The 26,003-nt window shown below is 40.8% G+C and overlaps 1 protein-coding gene across 25 annotated transcripts in view; it reads right to left on the bottom strand.

Moving 5' to 3' along the window:
- The window catches only part of ERC1 (ELKS/RAB6-interacting/CAST family member 1), a 161,255-nt gene that overhangs the window by 51,366 nt on the left and 83,886 nt on the right, over positions 1-26,003 (bottom strand). For 13 of the 25 annotated variants that reach the window (XM_083572250.1, XM_083572258.1, XM_083572240.1 and 10 more), the window contains 2 exons: positions 23,195-23,248; positions 17,885-18,045 (listed from right to left, as the gene is read on the bottom strand). In XM_083572250.1, coding sequence (XP_083428376.1) covers positions 17,885-18,045; positions 23,195-23,248 — 215 coding nt within the window. The remainder of the gene's footprint in view (positions 1-17,884; positions 18,046-23,194; positions 23,249-26,003) is intronic. The other 12 variants (XR_014538671.1, XR_014538672.1, XM_083572242.1 and 9 more) reach the window with 1 other exon arrangement.

Genomic DNA, 26,003 nt, shown 5'->3' with positions numbered 1-26,003 from the left:
AATCTCTGCTGGAGGTCTTTGGCAGTACCTCCAACCAACTTAACAGCATTTTTATTTCCCACTGCCTCAACTAGTTGTTGGGAGGATAATCAGTTACCGATTAACAGGATTGGCTGAGCACTAAAAAGCAATGAAGATGCTCTTTTGCAAAGGTGCACAGAAACAAATGCATAAGAAAGAGGGTCAATAAGATCAAATCTCTAGGAACATAATTCGGGGAATGGCCTGCTTCCAGATCTGCCCCCTTGTGGAATCCCAGGGCTAAAAGCAGGGCCAGAGCTAGGGAGGGGTGAGGTGGGCCCCCACTAGGGTTGCAGGCAAGGTCCGCCCCCCCCGCTGCAAAATCGGCTAAAAAATATGTCCATAAATATGTCTATAAATAAAAATATCGATCATTGCCTCATAAGAAAATGTTTTAAATAGAGGGTGAATTGAATGGGTGGAGGATTGGAGGAGAGGCAGAAATAAGAGCTAATTTGTCCGTGGCTAGGGGGCGCAATCTGGATGGTTCTGCCAAGGGCACAAGATCACCCAGCTACGGCTCTGGGTAAAAGTAATGTCTGAATAGTCCGTATGATTGGCTTGGAATGGCTGTGTTACAATGAAGTTATGTAACGATGGGAAAGATACATGTATTGCTGGGATTCGTTCCTCTAACGCAGGCATGGCCAAACTTGGCCCCCCAGCTGTTTTGGGACTACAACTCCCGTCATCCCTAGCTAACAGGACCAGTGGTCAGGGATGATGGGTATTGTAGTCCCAAAACACCTAGAGGGCCAAGTTTGGCTATGCCTGCTCTAACGTCTTGATAAACATTGGGGGAGCTGCGTAATATTCTACATAGGTGTGGGGTGGGGCTTGTTCAGCTACTGGATATTTTAGCTTGTTTTTCACTAAACCTAATAGCCTAGAGCAGGCTATATGTCCCAATACATGAATAAATATGATATATTATATGAATACATGAATAAATAAAAATTTAAATACAAATGATCAGGGTTCTGGGCCAACTCACAATGAAGTGCAATACTAAGAAACTTGTCATAACAGCATCTGTTTCAATGAACTCCAAGAAGCCACCCTGAGAGCCCAGAACTACACACACACACACACACACACACACATGCAAAGCAAAGCATGCCCACACATGCAATCCTGTACCCTCTGAGGGCAATCAACTGAAGATGAAATCTAATGTTTTGTGAATAGAAACTTGGCCAGACTGAAATGGTTAATTATACCGGCAACTCTGACCAAACTTTCCTCTCACGCATAGTTATAAAAAAAACAGAAGAGAAAGAAAAGCGATTTCTGGGCAGATAATTACTTGGCATTCTCTAACCTATAATCAAGTTTAAAAACACACTTTGGTTTCCTTGAAATATGTCACGGGAAGCAAAATATGAAGGGGCTCTGAAAGCTTGGCAATATTCTTCGAAATAAACTCTTGGAGTGCTGACAAATACTTTTAATTAAGAGTCATCTGTTTTTCCTTAATTCTTCTTCTTAAATATGTAGTTTTCCTTACTTTCCCAAGTCAGGCCTCACTGGCTTACTGCATATCTACCTTGCACTGGAAAGGAGAGAGAAATGTGTGCCGGATACGGACAACTCCTTTGGGTCAAACACCAGTTAAGACATAATCTGAAGATGAAAGCTGCCTTCTTCAGATGACAGCTCCATGGTCTTATACTGTATATTGCTATTTGGGAAGCCCGCTTTTGCCATCTGGGGAATAAATGCATATACTGTAATGTGCAAGTCTCCCATGTGGCTTCATTGTCAACAACAGGGGACATCAATAGCCTCCATTTTGGGCAGTCAGTCAGACAGTCATAAAGCTATTATGATGAAAACCGTACCAACAATCATACAAATGAAAGTGTGCAAGCATTAATCCCACATTTTGGGATTAATGTGAAGCAAAGCAGCATATTAACATAGTAAAGATCAAGTGACAGGGGATGGGGAAAATGAAGCTAATATGTCCAAAACAAAGTGCAGGCATTAACGATTTCATGGCTGAAGTAGACTGCCAGGAGAAGTAGACAGATGATCAAAATACTATGCTGCATATCTTAGCAACCAGAGCTATTTTTTTTAAAATAATAAAATAAAAGTATTTATACACCACCAGTTCACACAGTATAACACGGTAGTATACAACAATATATAAAATATAAAACAGCATAAGAACAGTAAAAGAAAACCATTAAAATGACTGTCTAATCAAAAAAATTAAAGAGTTATATAAGACTGTTTACCATAGGCCAGTAGGTGTTTTATTTTCATGCGCTTTAAAATTTTATATTCTGATTTTCAAACATCTAGGTCACAAAGCAGCTTACAACAATAAAAACACACAATGCACAAAATTTAAAACATAAATTAAACCTCAAAAAACAGGCACCAGAAACTCAACAGATGGCGCCTGTCTGCATTCCAGTGGGAGGGAGTTCTACAGAGTTGGGCCCACAATACCGCACAACTTCTAATTGATATAAGTTGTGCTTCTATGGAAGACCGCTAATAACGCTACTTTACTATAACTGGGATATACAGGGTATGGTGGCGCTTAAGGTACCCTGGACCTAAGTTACTATGGGTCCATCTAGGCTATCTCACTGATTCCAACTATGGTGTCTCCAAAAAGCTTATAAGCAGCGCATGAAGACAAGAGTCCTCTCTGGCATCTGGTATTCAGAGTCATACTGCATGATGCAATGACTAGTGCTGCAACTTGGAAAACCCGGGGTCAAAGCTCTGTTGAGCCACTGAACTCACTGGGTGGCCTTTGGCAAACCACTATCTCCGTCTAGCCTATCATGGTTGTTATGAAGATAAAATCCAATAACCTCTTATAAGCGACCCTCAGCTCCTTGAAGGCTGTGTAGGATACAAATCTAAGTGTACACACACAGAGTACCTCTTAGGAGTTATCTAAAGTGCTAGGATTTGAGGCTGCAGAAAATTACACAACAGGAAAAGAGCCAAATGGTTTTGAGGGAACGACATCGCCAATGTTAACCACAATTTTTTCACACATCACCTAGTATGCTGTGGCCTAAGTAAACATGAAAAAGTTAGTAGCAGTAGAAACGCAGCAAATTAAATTGGAAATGTGGGGCAATTGGATGTAAAGATTAAGGACTGCTTGCAACTACTTCCAGAAAATCCAGATAACGTAAACTGTATGCTCTGCAAAATATATTCAGTAGTTAAAGTAACATTATGCATCTGCCTTTCATAAACACACATGCTGACCTCACTTCCCTCATTGCCTCCGCTTGATCAAGCTGTCTGGTAACTCCAGCTGATGGATGCAGAACACAGTGGATATATATTTTCATGCATTTCCTCAAGTACCTGTTGGTGGCAAGTTACATTTCTGACTGCATCCAGGAAAGTATACCTGTTAACTTTTGCCTTAGATAAATTCTATTAAAAAGGGGGAAATCTTGGCAAGGCCAAGAGTGAGACTTGCCCACTGTCTGGGTTCCCTTCCCACCCAGCCAAAGGGGCAGACTTTTTAGTTCATTATCACCTCATCAGCATTTCTGTCAGCTGCCAATGGTGAGAAAAAAGACTAAGCCACTCACTAATTCCTGGCTCTTCTGCCTCCTCCAGCAACAGCAAATCCAGAACAGATGGGCACTGTTTAACCCTCTACACCCAATTGCCTGCTTTGATCAGGCCAATCAAGCCAGTTAGGGTAGAGGGTGACTAACACATAGCATTTATGCAGCCACCACAATGAGGGGGGCACAGTGGGAAAGGGCATTTTTTAAAAATGGCATTAGGGAGCTTTAAGTTTTAGAACTAGAACAGGAAAATGAAATCATTGGTGGCTTGAGACCTGGAGATTGCCACCCTATATACTCCATTATAATCATAGACGTTGCTGCTAGGAGGAGAGCCTACCCAAAGAATTCAGGTGCCAGGGTAAATCCTGACTCTTCTGAGCAGCCTATAGGCTTGTTTGTTTTTGCTGTGCATTGCATAACTCTTGTTGTTTTCTACATCTGCTCCTTTTTTCCTGCTGGTTTTTTACTTGAGTATTTTTGTGTAGAGATCATATACTGCACAGTGCCTAGTGCTTTTTAAAATATTTATTCAAAATTAAGTGAGAGGAATAATCCAAGATCTGCCTGTGGGCGCTTATAGTCAAAAGGTGGGATATAAATCTTCCAAACAAACAAGTAAATCATTGTTATAAGATGGCTAAAATTGTGAAAATCAGAAAAGAACTGTTACTTAAAACAAGCTTTTTTTAAAGAAAGAAACAAAAAAAACTAGCAAGCACGCACATTCCTGTACATTTACAAAAGGAACCAGTTAGTTTATCACTTACAGGATGAAGAGTGGATTGAAGTAGAATAGCTGGACATTACTGAAAATCTAGAAACGAAATTAAGTAAAATGGGAAATGCAGAACAGGCATAAGTTTCTTGCCAACTGTACTAGATTTTGATGGGAGTTTTTTCAAAACACTATTGCTACTAACAGAGTCGTCAACCTGACTCCAGCCTGCCAGCTCCACCAAGATGTAACTGAAAACGGGTAATCAGATTCCAAAGATGTATTATTTGCTTTTTCTGGGGGGAAATTTGGTCCTGCTCCTTTTCGATATTTCTGGTGCCCAAATCCAGGAACTTCAGTCACAAGAGAATGAGAGAGGAAAACAAAGTATTCCTAAACTTCTGAAATGTTTAGCTGCCAAGTTTTTTGTTGTTGGTTTTTTTGGTCTATTCTTCCTGCACATGTATGCTACTGGTCCCCATTCCAAGGGCCAATGTGTAATAGGCCACTCACAACATGAAACAGCTTCAATGGACAGTACGGTGCAGACACAATAATAGTGGACAAGTAAGACTTTTTGTGACATTATCATTGCCACATACATAATAGGCTTAATATGAGGTCTTAGTTGCGTCCAGAAAGACTTGTGAGTCTTTCTCCACCATAATTTTAGCTGTCTTCCCTTTCATTTCATTGCTTCCAGCTCCCCAGTGAACCAAGGAGTTTTCTGAGCTCTGCAAGAAGGAAGAGGATGCTTAAAAGAGGTGGGCTCCATTACCTGGGCCCTCTGTATGCTACAGATTGGCCAGGATGTTGGCAGAACCACAGCCTTATCCCTTGGAAGCTCCTGTCACCTCAGTCAGGAGAAATCCACCAGGATCCATTAAATCTTTGAGGGGCTGACCATTCTACTAGGCTTCCTGCTCCTGCAGAGTTATTATTTTCTCTCCTTCCTGCCTGCAGACCAGTACTGCTGCTGATACAATATATCTGCAATTATTCATTTCTAGTAGACTGTTGAACAGGCCACCTGGCAAGGGCTCATGACAGACAATGGCAACCCCTCTTCCCTGACCACTTGGTCTATGCTGCTACACCACTGAGAAACCTGGTAGACATAACTGTACAAAACAGACACCAGCTCCTTCTTCCACCCGTGTCTCAGTGATGCAAACCAGATCAGTGTGATTAACTGGGATCAAGTCCTGCATGAGAACTTGACCTGTAATTCGAAAGCAAGATGTGTGGACCCAATTGGGAACTGATATGGCTAACTCGGGCACCTTGGTGGGGCAGAAGACTGGATGAAGGGAAAGCTCCTGGATGTTTGTTCCTCTGCCCCTCATCTGACTAGTCAAATGGCCATCATAACTTCTTACTTAAATGCTCTGAATATGTGTTTCAACCTCCTTCCTTTCTTCATCAATAATTATACTCTGCTCTAAAGTTAACTTTGCATATTAGTATATCTTTCCCACATTTTTATTTGTGAACTACCAGAATATCACCCTATTTTTTCACGCTCCCCTACTCCATTTCTTCAAAAGAGAGGGCTATAATTTAAAGACTGGCTATAATAAACGCAGAGGAGCAATGCACCCTGTCGGCTTCAAAGCAAAACAAAGAGCTGCATACTACAGTGAAACACTCTGCCCTAAAGCATTTTGTTTTCTTGGGAAGGCGGAAGCCTTCATTTTCAAGCTAAAACAGAATAAAAGGTCAGAATATGATCCATGAGAATTTATAGATGGTGTTAACTACAATAATGATAGTATGTATATATATTAAAACAGAAATAATCACAAATCCATCAAATGGTTGCTGCCAGAATCAAAACCAATAGTGTATACAAGTGCATTCTAGCCAGTCAACTTCCATTGTTCCAAAAAATTTGGCAGCTTTACCCAAATCTACAACACTTTGCTGAAGCCACTAATCTAGGAGAACTTGAGTGTTTCACATTACAACAAATGTAATTCTGCTCCCACAATATCAGTATTCTTGTGATATTTTGAACACTGTTATACCAAACCATCTCATATCAAATCCTGTGATATAAGGTATTGTACAAAATACAATGGATCTCACTTCAAGAGCGGAAAAAGAAGCAGGGGAACCAGAATGGTGTGGGCATGCCCCACCCATCGACAGAAAAGAGGCATATATTAGCCACAGCCATGCTTGCTCACAAAGGTAAGTTATTTGCATCTCTCTGTTCAGAGCGGAAGGGAAGGTGGATATCCAATTCTGGTATCTAATGAAATATGGCCCTAATTAAGGGGGGAGGGGTTCAATGTAAGAGTGGCCAAGCCAGTGTAAAGATGAACTGAGCAGGAAGAATAAACAGACTCTCATGCATTGTGGATTTTTGAGGGGTATTTACTGATACCTTTCCTAGACACTGCAGGTGGTACTAGCAAGCACCCTGGCAGTGTGGGTGATCTCTGCATATAGATTTTGACCTATTCTTCTTAAAATACAACTTTTAACCAAGACTTGGAGACCCACTTGGAGAAATGAGAAATAGTTAAGACTAAAAAGTGTTCTCTCTCTCTCTCTCTCTATATATATATATATAAACAAAATAAAAAATCATGTACTATAAAAGGCTTGTTTTTGATACACACAATATGAAATGAATACTCTTAGATGAAAAAAAATGCACAGAACTCTCTGAATTAGTTTTTTCCCCTCTGCAGTTGCAGGGTATCAGTATACCTGGGTTGGACATAAAGCAGGACTTGATCTTAGTTTAGTCCATATTTCAGGTGCATTAGCACACTTATATGAACAAGAATATTAAGTCAAATTCAAGCAATGGAGCTACATCTATTTACATGAGGATTCTTTGACCTTATAATTTCTTCCAAGGGTAAAAAGCAAGCAAAACAACATCTGAAGACAGTGCAACAGACCAAACAGCTTTGGAAACATCACTATACATTCCATTTCTCCCATTGCAGAAATATTAGTCATACATTCCATGTTGTAAAGAAGCTATAAGACCACTAAAGTGAAGCCTTGGAGTGAAGTGTCTTGAAGTGATTTGCGCTGTAAATAGAGAGTTAACCGATTATTAGTATTGGCAGGCTACTTCATTTTTGGACAAATGCAAACCAAATATATTTGGTAGCTCTATACCAAACAACCTTTAATCTTCCAGAAGAAGACTTCCAGCTCTACATTAAATACTGCTGATTTTGAGCTTTACCTGCAGGATGGAGCTTACGCTTCCATTCTTTTTTACCCCATGCTGTTGATTTCCCCATGTGCTTTAGAGAAGCCTTGCTTGGTGTCCCTCTGACAAAACCATAATTGTTCCTTTGTAGGCAATTAAAGGCTTACTTATTGTATTTTGAATGTAGTTCTGATTAATTCAAATTCTGTGTATTATATTTACATCCTTCATTGGGATCTTGTGGGCTGGGAATTACAGAGCAGTCTGCATTCAGAACACTATAGATTTTTGCCAATTTGTGCCACGCTTCATTTGACATAAAGGCTATGAAATTATAGTGCAAACCAGCCTACATTTTTTCAAAGCCAAGGTCCCCAGATTAGTATGCTTTGTTTGCAGTTCAAATGAATATGCCATCAGCCGAAGGCTTCTCTTTCTGCATCTTTCAATTCAAGATCATCAGTAATGTCTAACTCAACCCAAAGAATGGAGGTACTCAAGACCACCTCTGTGAAAACATAGCAGACTGCTGGTCTCTATTCAGAGCAAAAGATTTTAGGCGATCTTAACTATTCATGTCTACAAACAAAATGAGCAATAAGCCTCAGTATTTTTACTGCACAAGGAGAAGAATTATACAGCACAAAACATGCTTGGAGAAAAGTAAAAATAAAACAGAACAGAACAGAATTGAAAAGTTAGGATGATACTTCCTAAACAGGATTATTGCTCTTTGGAACAAAGAGCTAATATTCAAGCTTATTAAAAATGAGTGGAATGATGAATATGTTTCCTAGACCATGTCCAGATAACAGTTTACTCCATGGTTTGTTTAGTTCTGTGGTGCTAAACTGAAGGGAGGGTTAGGGCAGGGCGAGGAACTATGAGTCATACCCAACAGCATTGTGGTTTTACATCAGTTACTTAGACTATGCCATTCTCTGTCTGCTGTTTGGAGTAGCAGGTATCAACTTGGGAATTGTTACTGCCAAGTGTCTGGAAGGCTAAATTTCAAGGCTAAATTTGCACACTTGACATTCCAAAATAGGAAGCAGCCATATATGTATAAAACTGAAGCTGAAAACTTACAAAGCATTCTACAAAGAAGTAAATATGACACAAAAATCTTTGTATAAACCAATTCAATCACAATCCAAAGAAAGAGATAGTTGAGAAACTATATAGTTTTTTAAAAAAGAAACAGAATGAATGAATTCCTCCCAGCCATTCATAAAATAGAAATCCAAAAACTTCAAAGCTTTTAAGAGTTAGCAGTGGGTTGTCAGCACCCGGGGCAAGGCAAGTAATTTGCGCCCCCTAACCCGTGGATTTGCGCCCCCTAACCCGTGGATTTGCGCCCCCTAACCCTAACCCCCAGATGTTGCGCCCGGTGCGACCGGCCCCCCTGCACCCCCCACGCTACGCCACTGAGAGTTAGTGAAGCATATAATTCCAGGAATAAGGCAAATGGCTTGTTGGTTTTCTGCCTAACTAGTATTCACTTCAAGGTTCCTCTCAGAACAAATTGATTCATAAACAAAAGATCCTATAAAACCCAAACACAGTGTAGATATTTTGGAAAAAGTAGTATCAACAGTTTTCAGCCATAAATATTTACAAATCATTCCAGCAAACAACTGCCCAAGTATCTCTCTGTGCAGTCTAGACTCAAACAATAGCTTCCAATTCTAGCAGCCAAAGGCTGCAAGGTCAGCATAGTACTTCCTCCTGCTGCTCTGGTTGCTTAGCTTCAAGGTATCTGCTGGCAGAGTCAGAGGTCAAGTCTGAGGGACACTGAAAGGGCAGATATAACAAGCCACAGGATAGAAACCTGTAATAGGATACTTCCTTCTTGATACTTCACAAGGTCCATGCATCTTTCTGCAGTTGAACAAATGTGCAGCAATTCGAGATGATTGTGGTGGGGAGGAAGCCATAAAATATTGGATCCCTAATAAAGTACCAACTCCTCAACAAGATGCTATCTTGCATAAAAACTAAGTTTCACAATTTACAATTTTAAAGAATGCAAACTGTAAATTATAAATCTGTATTTTTTACTAAAATGGAAACTGGACTAGTAGATACATTGAAAAGTAGAGTTTCTAATTTCCCCCCTCATGCATGATATTTTAATGTTTGCCTTGTCATGCTGCTGCTGCTGCTGCTGCTCATAAAACTGTATTTTCATGCAAAATGCATTGGAGTTTTTAGCAAGCCAGTCTAATCTTCCTAGCTGTGTTATGCAACCTACCATAAAGTATTATAGTACACAACACACCCTTAATAACCCAAACAAAAGCCAATGAACGTCTACATTAACACCAGAAAGAATGTCTAACTCACAAAATAATTTGGAATGAACTCTGAAAGTGCACATGGTATATAAACTCCTCATTCTCGTCTCCAAGTCACATTACCCCTTTAAAAATAATGATGACTTACATATCACAGGGCACTATATGAGCAGAACAACCGCTGGGATTTCCCTCTTTACATTTTTAACTAAGTTAATGTCTTCTGGGTAGGATTTAGAACTGCTCAAAGATACTATTGTTCACAGTACATAAAATCCACAACATAGAGCAGTAAGATAGAATACTATTCTAACTTGGAACTTCTATTAAACAACAGAGTGACTATACTTAATGAAATATGCAGTAAACTAACATGATTTATATGCATCAATGTTTTGCTATGAACATTTATGAACGGGGAAATGACACCCTGAGGAACTGGTGATGCTTTTTATTTCAAAAGAAAGCAAAACATGCATAGTTTGGTGAAACCAAACAAGGTCCATGAAGATCCCCAAAGTTGCAAATTAAAGGGACGAATTATTTATTTTGCCAGTAATGATTACAGGCATCTGTACATGACATCTGTGGAAATAAAGTGTTGATCTTAGATTGAAAAAATGAACACAGCTTTGAAATGGAGGTGAATTTATTTGATTCATCTTAACAACATATGCAGATAGAAATCAAAAGTGACTTATAGTCCTCCCCCTTTAATAAACTGGACTGACTGGTATGTAAGAGTCAGGAAATTTCACAAAAGGAGAGAGAAGGATGAAGAAACTATAAATGTAACTGACCTTGCTTACAATTTGCACAAGTGTGGGGACCCCTATTGAGCCTGAGGGCCACCTTAGCTTGTGGGCCATCTTACAGGGGCCGCATACTGTGGTGCATGAAACTAGAGGCAAAATGTGGGTGAAGCCAGTGCCAAAAGTTGGCAGAGCTACAGGTATGTCTCTTACCTTTGTACAGCTGCCTGTATGATTGGGGCTGAGGATGGAGAGAAGCAGTTTTTTTTCCCTGGGAGTATGCAGGATACCCCTAAACATTTTGTGAATCTTTGTACTTTTGTCCATTTACTGTATTTATTTTTCCTGATTTGAACTATAAAATTGGGATTTTCTTGAGTCAAAATGAGAGTACCCGTAAACATTAAAAAAAAAAAAAGCACTGGAGAGAAGAATAAGTAGATGTTGCTTCCTTCCCTCCATAAACAAAAGAGCAACGTAAGACGGCTAACAGCACTCCGCAAGCCCTCAGTGAACAAGGTGGCATGTAAGTGTATCCTGGACCCCAGTTGTTTGGGGCCATCTGCCCACATCAACAATCTAACTTCTGGACTAGGCTAAGGACAGTCCTACAGAGCGCACTGCAGTAATCCAGTCTTGAGGTTACCAATGAATGGACAACTGTGTTCAAGATAAACTGATTCAGATACAGCCATAGCCAATAAACCAGACAAAGATGGTAAACGGCACCCCTAACTGGAGCACAGGTATCTGGACTATTTTCCAGAAACTGGACCTGCCTTTTCCCAATCCTCATCCTCCCTCTGTCAGCTGAAAGGCAAAATTTATATTCCACATCTGGGGTGGGGGCGGGAGAAAGGGAAGAAGAGGTATGACCCAGCTGCTAGAGAAGGTAACTATTCAGGATTGAGCTGAAATAGGTAAAGCAAAAGGAAGAACCTGGTTGATTGCTGAGGTTTAAAAATGTATATGCAAATACAGTTTCAGCCTCCCAAATGAATCACTTTTCCCCAAAAGCTCCTTTCTATACGAAGGTTGGCATAAAGAGGAGAACATGTGCCCACCCAGAGTGAACTCTTCAGACCTCCAGCAACAGTACCAAACGTAGTATCCCAGCACTCTAATGCAAAAATAAATGCTCCCAAGCAGATGGGATTTTTCAAGTAGATTTCTGTAAGCATTTTATAATCTAATAATATGAGAGGAAAAATGACCCTGAAGTTGTGTAAACCTGACTGGAATGCAGACATCTGTTCTGGTTAAAATGTTTCCTGACTAGGGTCCTCCATCCCACTTTAAATATTTATAGTTTTTAACTAGATTAAAACATTATAAGAGGGGTTTTATTCTCAACAACCTGCGACTGGAATTGATGTGCCAGCTTTTTCCAGCATTGCTCTAAAGTGAGAACCCAGTTTTAACAGCACCGCCCCACTGTTCATGTACACCCTTGTAGAAAATAGATCCTGAAAGGAGACTGGGAGGGAAAGGAGAGCGGGGGAGAGAGAGAGAGAGAGAGGGAGAGGGAGAGAGAGAGAGAGAGAGAGAGAGAGAGGGAGGGAGAGAGAGAGAGGGAGGGAGGGAGGGAGAGAGAGAGGGGGGGAGAGAGAGAGAGAGAGAGAGACTCCCCTGAAATGGTATGGAAACAAGAATATAGTGTAGTTAAATCCTCAGGAAGTGATTGGCAGAAAGAACCTCCTTTCCCCACTCCTCCCTACAACATTAACAGCCTGAGCAATTACTGAGTGGAACAAACCCCTTTAACACCACCTGGTGCACTTTTTCAGCCGTTGGTCTTGCTCCCAAGCCTGTCATGGCTCATTTAGATAGTATAGTGCATTCTCTCTATAGGACTATTCTCAGGGACCATGGAGTTCAAAACATAATGAGATACAGAGATTTTTATCATGAAGTGTAGTATAACGTAACTGTGAGCCACAGTACTCAAGAGTTTAGTATTTGAGAGCTGCTTGGAACAGAAATCTTTTTTTGGGGGGGGGGGACTAGGTGGAGTACAAAAACAAATGATCTGCATTAAATATGTACACATTACTAACAGCTAAAGAAAAATGTGTTGGAGAGAAATCTGTCCAGGTTGATGAAAGGAGGTCTTATTTACAGGCACTTTATTTAAAAATCACATCTCCATATTTACCATTAATGCTACATAGCTTCATATTCACAGCGCAGCTGCCCTAAACTATAATAATAGCTGGTTAAATTGTCACTGGCCTGATTTGTACAACAAGGCAAGCCAAAATATGTTTTTACCAGGACCTCACAATCGTGCTGCCCCCTGTAGAAGAGCTTGCAGGTTAACTCAGCATGGCAAGGCAGCCGAGCCAAGGTTTGGCTTGGCATGTCATCCAAACCTGAGCTTGTGGCAAAGATCTCTGCTCCTTAACTACAAGCTGTAGCCAAGAACAAACCTGGGATACAGCTCACAGTTAAGGAGCAGAGACTGTAACCACAAGCCCACATTCAGACAACATACCAAGTCAACCCATGGCTTAGCTGCCATGTCGCACAAAACTAAAAGAACCAGGGACAAACAAAGAAGTCTCAGTCTCCTTCTCAGAAGCCCACACATTCACACTAAGCCATAGTTTGGCATAGTGTTATGTGTAAACAGGGCCACTGTTGCGTACAATTGTATTTTATTTTTTTTAATTACAAAACACCAAGAAGAAGAAGAAGAGTTTGGATTTGATATCCCGCCTTTCACTCCCCTTCAGGAGTCTCAAAGCGGCTAACATTCTCCTTTCCCTTCCTCCCCCACAACAAACACTCTGTGAGGTGAGTGGGGCTGAGAGACTTCAGAGAAGTGTGACTGGCCCAAGGTCACCCAGCAGCTGCATGTGGAGGAGCAGAGACTCGAACCCGGTTCCCCAGATTACAAGACTACTGCTCTTAACCCCTACACCACACTGGCTCTCCATTTCATAATGTCCCAATCTCAACAGCATCGAACTCTAATGATTAAATTTTTGTTGGAGAAATGCAACAGCAAGTAGCTTCAAAAGGCAAGTGTTAAGCTGGGAAAACCACATATCAGCATTCACTTCTCAAATTAAGCAATGTGTGAACAAAGTTGGGGTTTTCAATACAGTATTTCATAGTTCTTTAAAACTGAGATATAATGTATCAGAAGTGAAAGTTTCTATATTTTAAAATGGTAATCCTCTTAGTATGCAAAGTATAATATGCAAAGTATAAAGATACAGAGACTGGCAACTGTGCAAACCATCCATTTGCTAAGACTTATACCTTATTGACCAAGTCTTCATTTGTGAAGTATTAAAATTATTAAAATTATTTCTAGACAGCAAAATAAAAATAAAAAAAATGCTTAGGATCATAGAGTTGGAAATGACCGCCATGGTCATCTAGCCCAATCCCTGCAATGCAGGAATCATTTTTCCAACATGGGGTTCAAAGACACAACCATGAGAGTCAGAGCCTCATGTTCTACTGACTGAGCTATCCAGCAGCTAGAGGCTTGAAATGTAAAAACAAAGAGAACAGAAGTAACTCCAAGAAAAGAAGTGATTTGAAATGCAGGCAAAAGTGCAGAGAGCAAGTGGACAATATATTTTCTGACTTTTACAGGTTAACTTGCAAGAACAAGAAAAGCTTTGATGTAATCAAATGTGGTTGTGGTTACTGGAGTACTGTGGGCACTTGTGGCTACTCAGATCTATTTCAAAAGGTATGCAGTACTTCCCATTCCTACAGTGTAATTCAGAATCTCTTCAAATCAACATACAAAAAATGACCTACACAAGTTGATGTGAATTTAAGGGGCAGTACCTTTCCAACCAATGAAAAATCATACTTGTGGTACAGTGGGGAAGGCTTAATGAGTAGCCACCCATTCACCATGCTTACTTTCTTTACTCTCTGATTGCTGGTCAGCAATCCCACTGGATGGTACTTCCCACTGGAGCAATTAGGCAGGGACAAGAATCTGTAGCTTTGCCAGGAGAAGGGACTGCTTGTCTCTCCCACCAAGCAAGAAAAACATGCAATCTCTTGACCCCCAGTCTGAAAGAAAATGCAAAAACTGCACCTTTTGCACAGAGGGGAACAATAATTTACAAGGAACATATGAAGAAACCAGCCATAACAACGAAGAGACAGGTAGAAACTAACCCAGGAGGTCCTATGTACAGGGCGGGCAGAAGCGGTAAACTAAAAGTAATTACAAGTTAAGCACTGGCCCCAGAATGAAGGGTGGGTGTAAGTAACTGCATCAAGAACAATTACAGCCTAGAATAACCCGTTATTCTAGACCCACTACCAATTTTAGTTTGAAACAAAATTGATTCATTTATTCCCTACCCATACAGCATTTTTATCTTCTTGCTCAAGGTTGATTAAAAGAAGCCAAACATATATTCTTCCCACCCACTGTCAAGGGTGCTTCCCAGCCAAAGGAATGCACATGACTATTTACTGTCAAAGATAACACTTAGAATCGCTTCTCCAGCTCTGGTTATCTACACACACCAATCTAATGGCTAGGCAGTTATTCCCAGGTCCAGGCTCTATGGAGCGGTTGCAGCAACAGGAGACCACTCCCCCTTCACCAATTTATATACCTTTCCCTGACGGGCTATGTGCATGCAGCCAGAGACTGCACCTGCATGGAAACCTCCTCTGCTCATCACTTTTCAATTACCTTCTGGTTCTGGGAGACAGTGGTGCAGGAAAGGATGGGAGAGCACCTGACCCTTCATTTGCCTGACTTGTCTCTTCCTCCTCTCCTCTCTACCAACAACAGCCAAGGTGACATTTTTCCACCTTCGCCGCATCAAGCAGTTGGTCCCTTACCTTTCCCGCCCCAACCTGGCCACAGTGATCCATGCGATGGTCACCTCCAGGTTTGACTACTGTAATTCGCTCTACACGGGGCTGCCCTTGAAGCTGTCCCAGAAACTCCAGTGGGTGCAGAATGCTGCAGCGAGGCGCCTCATGGGGTCTCTGCCATGGGAGCATATTCACCCAGTGCTTTTCCAGCTGCATTGGCTCCCGGTGGAGTACAGGGTCAGATTTAAGGTGCTGGTTTTTACTTTTAAAGCCCTTCACGGCCTAGAACCCTCGTACCTACGGGACCACCTCTCCTGGTATGCCCCACGGAGGACCGTAAGGTCCATATATAGCAACACCCTAGAGCTCCCGGGCCCTAAGGAAGTTAGATTAGCCTCAATCAGAGCCAGGGCCTTCTCAACACTGGCTCCGGCCTGGTGGAATGCTCTGTCTCTTGAGACCAGGGCCCTGCGGGATCTGATATCTTTCCGCAGGGCCTGTAAGACAGAGTTGTTCCACCTGGCCTTTGGCTCAGAATCAGTTTGATTCCCTCCCCCTCTTTCTTTTCCTTTCTCCTCCTATGAAGCGATTGTCCCATAATTGTTTTAATGTTGTATCTTAATCTTTTAAATTGTATTTTAATCAACTTGTTTTTATTATTGGTTGTTAGCTGCCCTGAGCCCGGTCTTGGCTGGGGAGGGCGGGGTATAAATAATAATAATAATAATAATAATAATAATAATAATAATAGTTGTTGTTATTACCCATCCTGTGTTCCCCCTCCAGCTCTGAGGCTGACCCTTCCTCTGACTATTGCCTCCTGGCTGGTACAGGTCCCTACAAACCACTGCCCCCCTCTCCCAAGTTGGACTCCAGCTCCCCTTCCCCTGGTGCACACTCATCAGCGTTCTGCCAGTTCTTGACACCCACGCCAACCCTTCTACCCCAAAGTCAGAGAAGTGTTTTTTTATGGACTGCAACACCCCAGCAAACTGCACCTCTGATTACTCTAAACTTCCATACTACACAAGAATCAAGTTGAAACCCAGTAAGTGTATTTAATGTGTCATTCTCACTGGTATAGGTTAGGAAACTAACTCATCCATAGCTATTGCTCATTCAAATACATAACATTTTTAATACATTCTAGTGCAAAGAGCCAAGAAACAGAAAAACACACATTTATAATTTCTCACCAACACAACCACGTTCAGTTGCACCCACAATGAGTACCAGCCCAGACTGAAATATTTAAACGTTTCTGAGATGTTTTTGGCTTAGGCTTTGGGAAGTGTTGAGACTTAGTTTTTAGTTTCAGCTATTTCCCAACAGTAACTAACTAGTCAACAACAGGTTTTCAATGAAGAGACATGGTTTTAGTGAATGCTCCAAAGCTCCAAGTTCAAAAACATTCCAGGATATACAACACAGCATGCATATATGTATACATTTTAATGAGAAGGTTTGGCAGAGCAGTTTGGCAGACAAATACATTGCTAGAGGACTGATTATAAGACATATCTCATGTTGCTTTGGATTCCTGCATTAGGAGTTACTCTCCCCTTCCCCCTCACAAACCAGCTCTCAAAGCAGGCAAATTTATAGTGCAACAGTATTTTGTTATTAAAAAAACTTTTAAAGAAAAGCAGACTCTTAGTGTCCTAGTGCCAGGTATCAGGTTGCTGAATATAATATTCATAATATAAAGTAATTCATGCTCCATCTCTAAGACCCCCAAAACCTTTTTTCCATGGTGCACAAACTGTTCTTTTCTATCTTAATTTCTCTCCCTCTCCCACCACCCCTAAAATAAAATAAAAGGCAATGATGTTAACAGGAAAGCTGAATATAAATAATGGCTCGCAAAACCAAAATCACTGTTAACTCTGCCAATAAAAATGTTCCTTCTCTTCAGGGATGGCTAAACAACTAAAAGTGCCTCTAATGATCTGCTGGCAGCGCTTGCCAATGCAGCTCTAAATAGATAACTGCCTCTCTGAAGACTGCTAAGTACTCACTTCCAAGTAAATCAGTGGAACTTGCTTATAAGTATTTAGGAATTAACGGGCAAATTTAAAATGGAAAATCCAATAGAACCTTACATTCTCTCCTTCCTTAGCTGCAATATGGTGTTCGCCCCCATTCACAAAAACCCATCACTCCTCCTAATTAGAGTTTGTGCCTTAAATGCATTTACCTTGTCTCCACGTCAATTTGATAATTTAATTCAAGTATCTTCCACTGTAATCTGGGGGCTGGGGTGTGCATACGTGCCTGAGTGCCAATACAAATAGTAAAATCCATTTATAGGAATGCACTTGAATGCATGAGGTGTTATGTGATGGTGGTGGCTGGGGTGGGAGGAGGAAGCCAGGTTTCTGTAAGATTCTCCTATATTCCTAAACATTTCACATTTAGACTACACCATCCATTCTTTTAAAGTGGAGAAAAGAAGCAATGACTCCTGTGATAAAGGAACACTTTCAAACAGAATTTTATATAAGACCTGGAAGACAGAGTAAAGGCCTGAAAGAAATATTACAACATACTTCATCTCCAGGACCTCCTCCAAATGTTTCCTCCTCTCAGCCCGCAAGTTGGTCAAGTGGGTTTCCTTCTCAGCCAGAGATTGTTGGGTAGAGGACAGCTTTGCTTTCATAGATTCCAGCTCTTGTTTTACTTTCTCCATAGCCATCATCAACTCTTCCACCTAAGGAGTTTGTGAATGATAAAAGAGGAAGCAGAATGCATGGAATTAAAAAATAATAATCTTTGCAATGAACCAGAGCTACTTAATAATTGGGGCGGGGGGGATCTCTCAAGTGATCCGTTCAGCCTTGCATTTACTATTTCACCGAATTTGAGTTCTACTCCATGTTTTAACATAAAATTAATGTTGTTATTACAAAGTAGAGACAAGCACATCTTATAACTTAAGCCCCACTGGTAGTGATTCTTTGTGTTCTGTCTTTATGCTTATATGAGAAATTACACATTTTGTTGTTGTTGTTTAGTTGTACATCACAAAAATATAACTATAGACCAATAATTCTTAATTTCAACATTATCACAATATTGCAATAAACATCACAAGACAGCATACATCAAGTAACTTTTCAGTATGTATTACAAGAACTTGAACAGAACCCTTTTCCTCATGATTTGTCTAAGTCACATGAATAGCTGAAGTAGAAGTTATTATGTACCATTTGATAAACCAGTTTCTGCCTTCATAGCTAGAGCTCTGTTACTAACACCCTGCTTGCCTGTACCAAAAGCAGCATTACTTTGGGGCAGCATGAAAAAAAACTTCCTCCCAAAGTCCAATATTAATAGTATTATTTAATTATAGGTACAGAAGATATTGATATATTCCTTTACATGATGTGTTGCCTTAATCTCCTTGTCCCCCAAAACAAATGACATTCCTCAAGTTGAGAAAAAAATTGTTAAAAGAAAAACAGAACAGCTTTTTTGGGGGGGGGATGGAGGGAGGTGTCCATAAATTACTGAGAATTCTTTCCAAGTAGAACACAAAGCTGAATCTCGTTTGGAGACAGAAAGTACAAACTGGAGCTGGGGATTAAATATGTACTTTAATTGCCCAAGTTGCATAGCACAGCAAAGAAGTACATTATGTGAAATGCCCAGGACATCCAGATGGTTTCCTTAAAATCACAAGCTAATAAACCTTTACAGAGATACAAAAATGAAAAAGGAAAAAGAATTATAGATTCACTGAAGGTCCAGTATTTCTAAGGAAGTGTTAGGATGCTTTAGATGCTGTCAAATATTACAGCCAATATGTTTTTTTCCCAACTGCTTCTGTCCTAAGATACAGAACACCCAGTTTCCACATCACTATTGAAGAACAAGTAAGCCAAGAACAAACCTTGGTAACAGCTCACAGTTGGTTTGAAGAGAAACAAACCATAAGACTAGGTTTGGACATTACTACTTGCCAGATTCTGGTTTATTTCCTGGCAGTGTCGCAGCAGTAAGGGCAGAGGAAGAGAGGAGCAAGAATTTTCAGTAGTGTGAACTAGTACATTTCGTATTCACATTTAACTATAGTTTTTAACTAATGTGATGTGTGAACCAAGACAAAGAAACCAATGCCTGTGTTACCCCAGGACTCTCCAGCTCCTTCCAGTCAACACTTGTAGGATCATATAGTAACTCGGTACCTTGGGGCAATAGCAGGGACAGGCTAGAGCAGGATGGTCCAACACCCTTTAGAGGCCTTTTTTAGCAGTCCTTGGCAACATTTGATGCCCCACCTCCTTGCAGCTATTGTGCTGCCTTGAGTAAGCAAGGTGCTGGGCTTTGAGAAGGAGGCATGAGGGCTCTGACAGGGTCCTAGAGTCTTCCAGCCTCCTCTCCGAAGCCTAATTAGAGCTTTCCCAGCTTTGGGAAGGAGGCGAGAGCGCTCTAGTGCCTCCTTCAAAAAGCTCAGTGCCTCGCTTACTGGCTTTGGGAAAGCAGCAAGAGGGTTGTGTATGTTTCTGTATCGAAGTATGGCCTTGCACTCCCCACCCTGCATGTGGCAAGGCAGTGTGTGGCCCGTGGGTTCTGTGTTGAAGGACTCTTGTGGCCCACTTGTTATGAAAAGGTGGGCCACCCTGGGCTAGAGTATTAGGAGTAATTCAGAGCAGAACTTCAGTCAATTTTAAAAGGTATATTTAAGTTTCTTATTAGACATTTTGAACAATACAATTAAAGTGACATTCAAATGAAAGAAGGGGGAGGGAAATTGGTTAAGGTGTTTTGACCATATAAGTTCAAAATGCAAATATACTGGACTGTCAACTACAGTGTGTGTGTGTGTGTCTACACACACACCAGACAAGCAGTTTTAATCAGAAAAGAGAATCTGCAGGGGTTGGTTTTTTAAAAAAAGAAAAAAAGAAAAACACCTTCCATAAGCACATATATTTCTAGCTAATTGATGCTCTATTACCAATATTAAATTATAAGCAAGTGAGTGGCCTAATCCCAGTACAATATCTCCCACTTCCTTGACTGGATTGTGTAAGAGAAATAACAGCAGCTCAAGCATCAGCAATGGTTGAAAAGACACCAGAAGGCAAATATTTGTAACACTAGACCAAATAATTTTGATTTTATGGATCACTGCACGGCACTCTAGAGCCAATCAGAAGCTGAAATACTTTTTGTATTTTCCCCAGAGTACAGGGCGTTGGGAGTATTAACATAGAGAAAAATAGGAAACAATATAGAGAGAGGAGGACTGGCATTCAGCAGCAAAATAGTGGCATGCAGAAAGCAATAAAGTAAAATGTACAAAAGGTATAAAAAGGAAATGTTAAAACAAGCATACTTCCTGGTCATGGTGCTTAGTAAAGAAGTGCCTTACTTCAGTAATACAGAATGTATCACCAAGACATACATGATATGAGAGCTTTTACCTCAGGTTTCACCCTTTCTAACGTACATGAAGTACAGTATGACCAGTTTGGTCTTTTACCATCAAAATATATGTGGTCCAGGGTCCAGGACCCATCACAGAACATTCACTCTGCTGGAAGTAATGTACAAGGAACCAACAAGTGATTTAGGCAGACCTAAGGTTTAATGGGCCATCACTTGGCAAAGAGAAGGTCCTTCATAAGGAAGGAAATATTCACTGAGAAATTCACATTTCATTAACACAGGATGGAAAGATCAAAGTGATAATTTGGTTGATACAGAAATTATGTCTGCCTACACATGGAATAAAATACAGAATATCTAATAAAGAATATCTAAATAGGGCAAATAAGGCAATTTCCTTTATAATTAGATCTTTTTTTATTTAAGGAGAAATAGGTCATTTTTTAAAACAGACTCTCTCATGCACAGAGAAGTATGCCATCAATGCAAACTTCAGAGTGAGATAATATGACAATATGAATGCCCTTGCTCCTATGTGAACCATAAAGGAGCTAAATTCCTTTTCTGAATAAAAAGAGGAAACCATTCTTCAACTCTGCCTAAGTTGCCAGACCTGAAGAGGAGAACTAGCAGCTGTAGCTTGTTAAGAGTGCTAGAAAAATGAAGGAAGCCATGCAAATAACAAACAGAGCCTTGCTGGCATGGGAGAAGTGTTCCTGAGAAGGAAAAGGAGTTGTTCTGTGGTCTTCTAATCCACGAGATATTTGAACCAGGCCATGGGAAAACGAGGAACTAAACAACTGAATGTCTGGCTTTTGCAAGGGCCTACATATTGGCACCAAACATTGTAACCAGTAGGAGAACTGTTTTCAATCCCTTCCGGCATCTGGACCACTAGTTTGATGAAGCTGCCCTGGGCTAAAGCAGCAGCTTATTTTACTCTTTAACAGTGAAATGTTTACTTAAGTTATAATCACTTCTCTGTGTGAAGATGGCAGCTCAACATGAAGTAGATTGCCTGACTTGTGGGCGAGTTTAACTGGCAAACTGAAAGCCCACTGGAAAGCTTCAAAACATTTCCCACTATTAACTTGCATTAGCTCCTGGGTACAAACTTCAGAAATGCTTGGTAAAAATGCACTGGAAAAATAGAAATGTGTCAAGCCACAGTACTGTATTCCAAAAGTGAAGCCCTGCTTTAAAAAAGCAAGCTGATTCCAGGTATTGAACCCCGTTTTCTAGTATGTTTTGGCTCATTTTGCCAATTTCCAATAAGGAAGTAACTCAGCTTAAACGGCTTCCAAAGAAGAGAAGGTAAGCCCCTTCTGTTTATTCAGAATTCTTGAATGGGAGGGGTCTCCCCATTTCCCCCACTAGCATTCAGAACAGTCACTGGATGCAGGAGAGGCTTTAGGAACTGCCTTGCTCCATGCTTTTAGGGAAGGGGATATTGCTCTTTGGTAGAGCACATATTTCACCAGCAGAACATCCCAGGTTCATTCCTTGGCATTCCCAATTAAAAGGGACAGGTAGCAGGTGATGTCACAGCAGCCAATATTGGTTTAGATGGATGCATATTAAGACCTGGTTGGTAGAAGGCACTGACCTATGTTCCTGTGAAAGGACAAAGGAGCAAGAGCTGCCACCGCTATCCCGTGCTCACTTTTCTAAATTGCTTGGCTTTTTGTTTATTCATTTTATTTATCACATTTATATCCCAACTTTCCTCCAAGGATCTAAAGATGGTATACAGTACATGTTTCTTTTCCTCCTCATTTTATCCTCACAAAAGGTCAAAAGGTAAATGACCCTGTGAGGTAGGTTAGCCTGAGAGACAACTGGCCCAAGGTTACCCAATGAGTTTCATGGCTGATTTGAACCCTGGTCTCCCAAGCCCTATTCCAACACCTACATCACAAAAAAATCTTCATTTGCCTTGGAAACTGATCTGCCCCAACTTGGCAAAATCTTAGCTGATAATGGATAAAACCAAGAGTTAATATCAGAGCTGTAAACTTTTAAAGGCTATACAGGCTCTGGTGTTCAGCCCTGGAAAACTGTACCTGGCCTCATTTTCTCATCATAACCTTTGAAACTAACCCTACATATCGTCTTCCATTTACTATCTATGTGACAAGTTTGAGCTGCAAAGTAATATAAAGAGCCATTCTTAGCGATGGCTCCTCAACAATGGAAAGCTCTTGCCCTAAAGCTCAAGTTACAGCATTTGCTGTAACTGATGCAATAGTAATTTCAGCTGCATTTTGATAGCTTGGGATAGGTATAATTTTAATATTGGAGCCACTTCAAGCTGCTGCATCGGAGCACAACATATCCTCCCAACAGTCACAATAACAGGGATGTCAAGATAGCAAGGCCATAGGGTTACACAGGGCTAGCTTGCAGAAAGATTATTTTTGGACAGAACAGTGGGGAATGTAAACAGAAATGAGACTTCTTCGTACCTTTAGCAATTTACAGTCTAAACGATTGGTCTCGTGCATTCTTTCATCTGATAGCTTCAACAGGCAACAAGAAGCAGAATGGTGGAAAACAGTAAATTGAAGAAAGAGGGGAAAGCATGCAATTAAAATAAGGAAGAGCAATTAAAGAGTTTAAGTAGTACCAACATGCAGAGAGCAATTCAAATCTAGGACTGGTAACACTTTTAATACATTAAAGGATTCGTCAGACTCTAAACAAAAACATAGGTGCACATCATCACAAATTTCACTTTTTGCTTCTCACACAATTTTCTGTTTCTCACACAACTTTTAAGCACATGGAAAAATTAGAAGCCTTACAGTGAAAATATGGGAACAGTGCATTCTTAAAAGCAAGCAAGCAAGCCGAGTCCAAGGGGGTTGGACTTGATGGCCCTTGTGGTCTCTTCCAACTCTATGATTCTATGATTCTGTGATTCTATGATTCTAAGCCCCTCACTTGCAAACTTTTGATGCAATTACAACACAAAGAACATGATACAGCTATTACAGAGCAGTGCTAGTGGCTGCATTAAGTCACAAGGCTAAACACAGGGAACCTATGATCCTCCAGATGTTGCCAGACTCCCAACTCTCCTCACCTCCCAGGCTTAAACAGCATGGCCGACACTTAGCAATAATGGGAATTGTAGTACATTGTCATCCAGGAGTACCACAGGTTCCACATCCTGCACTAAATATTGATTTAGCTTAACTGTGATTTGTTTGCAGTCCAGACCCATGCCACCCAAACTACTAACTGAAACCATTACTTGAAGAAGGGGGTTTGAGAGTCCTGGCTTGCATTAGTCACTGCTTGCTGCTATATCTAATCCGAGTTCATTTTGGTATTCTGCTCCATATGATCTTTTGGCTACAGAGGTACGAGACAAGAGCACTTAGAATCCAAAATTGGTCACAAGGATAGGAGATTCTTGCTGGTGCTTACCAGACCTGCCCCTTCCCCTTCCTGGCAACAGGCCCCATTCCCCACGTATCTAATGCTCCACAACAAACTTTCAAGAAGAAAAAAAATGTAAAGGGGAAAACAGGTGATTATACGAATATTTATCGAGGAGAGCTGAACCACAACTTTGCTCTTACAACCCATCCCTATTTTTTAAGGAAATTTCCCCAAAACAGCTTGAAAAGATGTACACATGGGAGGCATGGCCACAAAGGAAAGAAGATGGCTGCTTAAACTCTAAACTTTGCTCCAAGGCCCAGAAAAACAGCTTAGAGCAAAAGCCCCTGCCATCTAAAAACAAACAAACAAACAAACAAACAAACAAACAAACCCTCAAAGCTTTAAGAAAGGAGAGGGTAACACAAAAAGATCCAGAAACCGTGAAAACAAAAGACTTCACTCAATTTTTCCTGTCCTGAGACAGAAGGCTCACTTCAACAATGCACTAATGTAGGCTATAGCCAAGATAGCACCACCCTCTTCCTTGCTGGAGAAAGAAAATGGTAACAATATCTTAAGAGAATAATTTCCAGCACAAGTAAAGTAAAGTAAGGTAAGGTAAGGTAAGGTAAGGTAAGGTAAGGTAAGGTAAGGTAAGGTAAGGCAAGGCAAAGCAAAGCAAAGCAAAGCAAAGCAAAATAAAGTAAAATAAAGTAAAATAAAGTAAATAAAATAAATAAAATAAAATAAAATAAAATAATAATAGCCTGCCCATCATAAAGGAGCTTATTAAAAATACTTTAAAACTTAACCTGAGGCTTATCTCCATAACTTATAAAAACAGCCCAGTTATGGTGATGCGGGATCTCGCTTCCAAAACACTGAAAAAAATAAAATATCTATGTGCTTGCACAATTAAACTGCAAGAAGGTAAAGGTACCCCTGACTGTTAGGTCCAGTCGCGGATGACTCTAGGGTTGCGTGCTCATCTTGCTCTATAGGCCAAGGGAGCCGGCGTACAGCTTCCGGGTCATGTCGCCAGCATGACTAAGCTGCTTCTAGTGAACCAGAGCAGTGCCATTTACCTTCCGGCTGGAGCGGTACCTATTTATCTACTTGCACTTGACGTGCTTTTGAACTGCTAGATGGGCAGAAGCTGGGACCGAACAACGGGAGCTCACCCCGTCACGGGGATTTGAACTGTTGACCTTCCGACTGGCAAGCCCTAGGCTCTATGGTTTAGACTACAGCGCCACCCGAGTCACTTTCTTTACCCTTCCCCATTTCCTTGACTCTCATCCACCCAGCCCACTCCTCCCAAGCCCCCTTCCTAACATCCCAACCCTTATCTCCCTCTTCTGCACCCCATTCAGCTCTCCTCCACCCACCCCGCGCCCATCTTGCAAAGAAAGGAATTGCATTTTTTTCTATCCTTCAGGCCATACTATGCTGTAGTGCACCATATTAAACTACACCAACACCTTTAATTCTGAAATAAGGACATCTCCCAAAGCGGAAATGTTTGTTCTCCAGCCAAAACCAAACAAAGTTGTAATGTGAAGTGGGTGACAGCAGAGCCCAGATATCTTTAACTCTTACATTATGCTTTATAACCCCCCCCCCTTGTTTTATATTATATGCAGAATGTTTAGAATATTTGTAAGCCTTTTACCAATTTCCCCCTGCCACGGTTGGCAGGATCAGAAGTCTTCCCAACCACCAGACCAAACATATCAGTTGGAAAAATGTGTTACTCTGACTAGAGGTCAGAGATTTGTTCATTATATATTATAATTTACTAATTGTTAGGAGCCCAAAAGGGAAAATTTTAACATGCCTCAAATAAAAAGGTAAAGGGACCCCTGACCGTTTAGGTCCAGTCGC

The sequence above is a fragment of the Podarcis filfolensis genome (genome assembly GCF_964270895.1).
Source record: "Podarcis filfolensis genome assembly, chromosome: 10".
NCBI classification, from domain to species: domain Eukaryota; kingdom Metazoa; phylum Chordata; class Lepidosauria; order Squamata; family Lacertidae; genus Podarcis; species Podarcis filfolensis.
The sequence above is the reverse complement of the archived record's forward strand: the minus strand, read 5'-3'. Positions and strand labels throughout refer to the sequence as shown.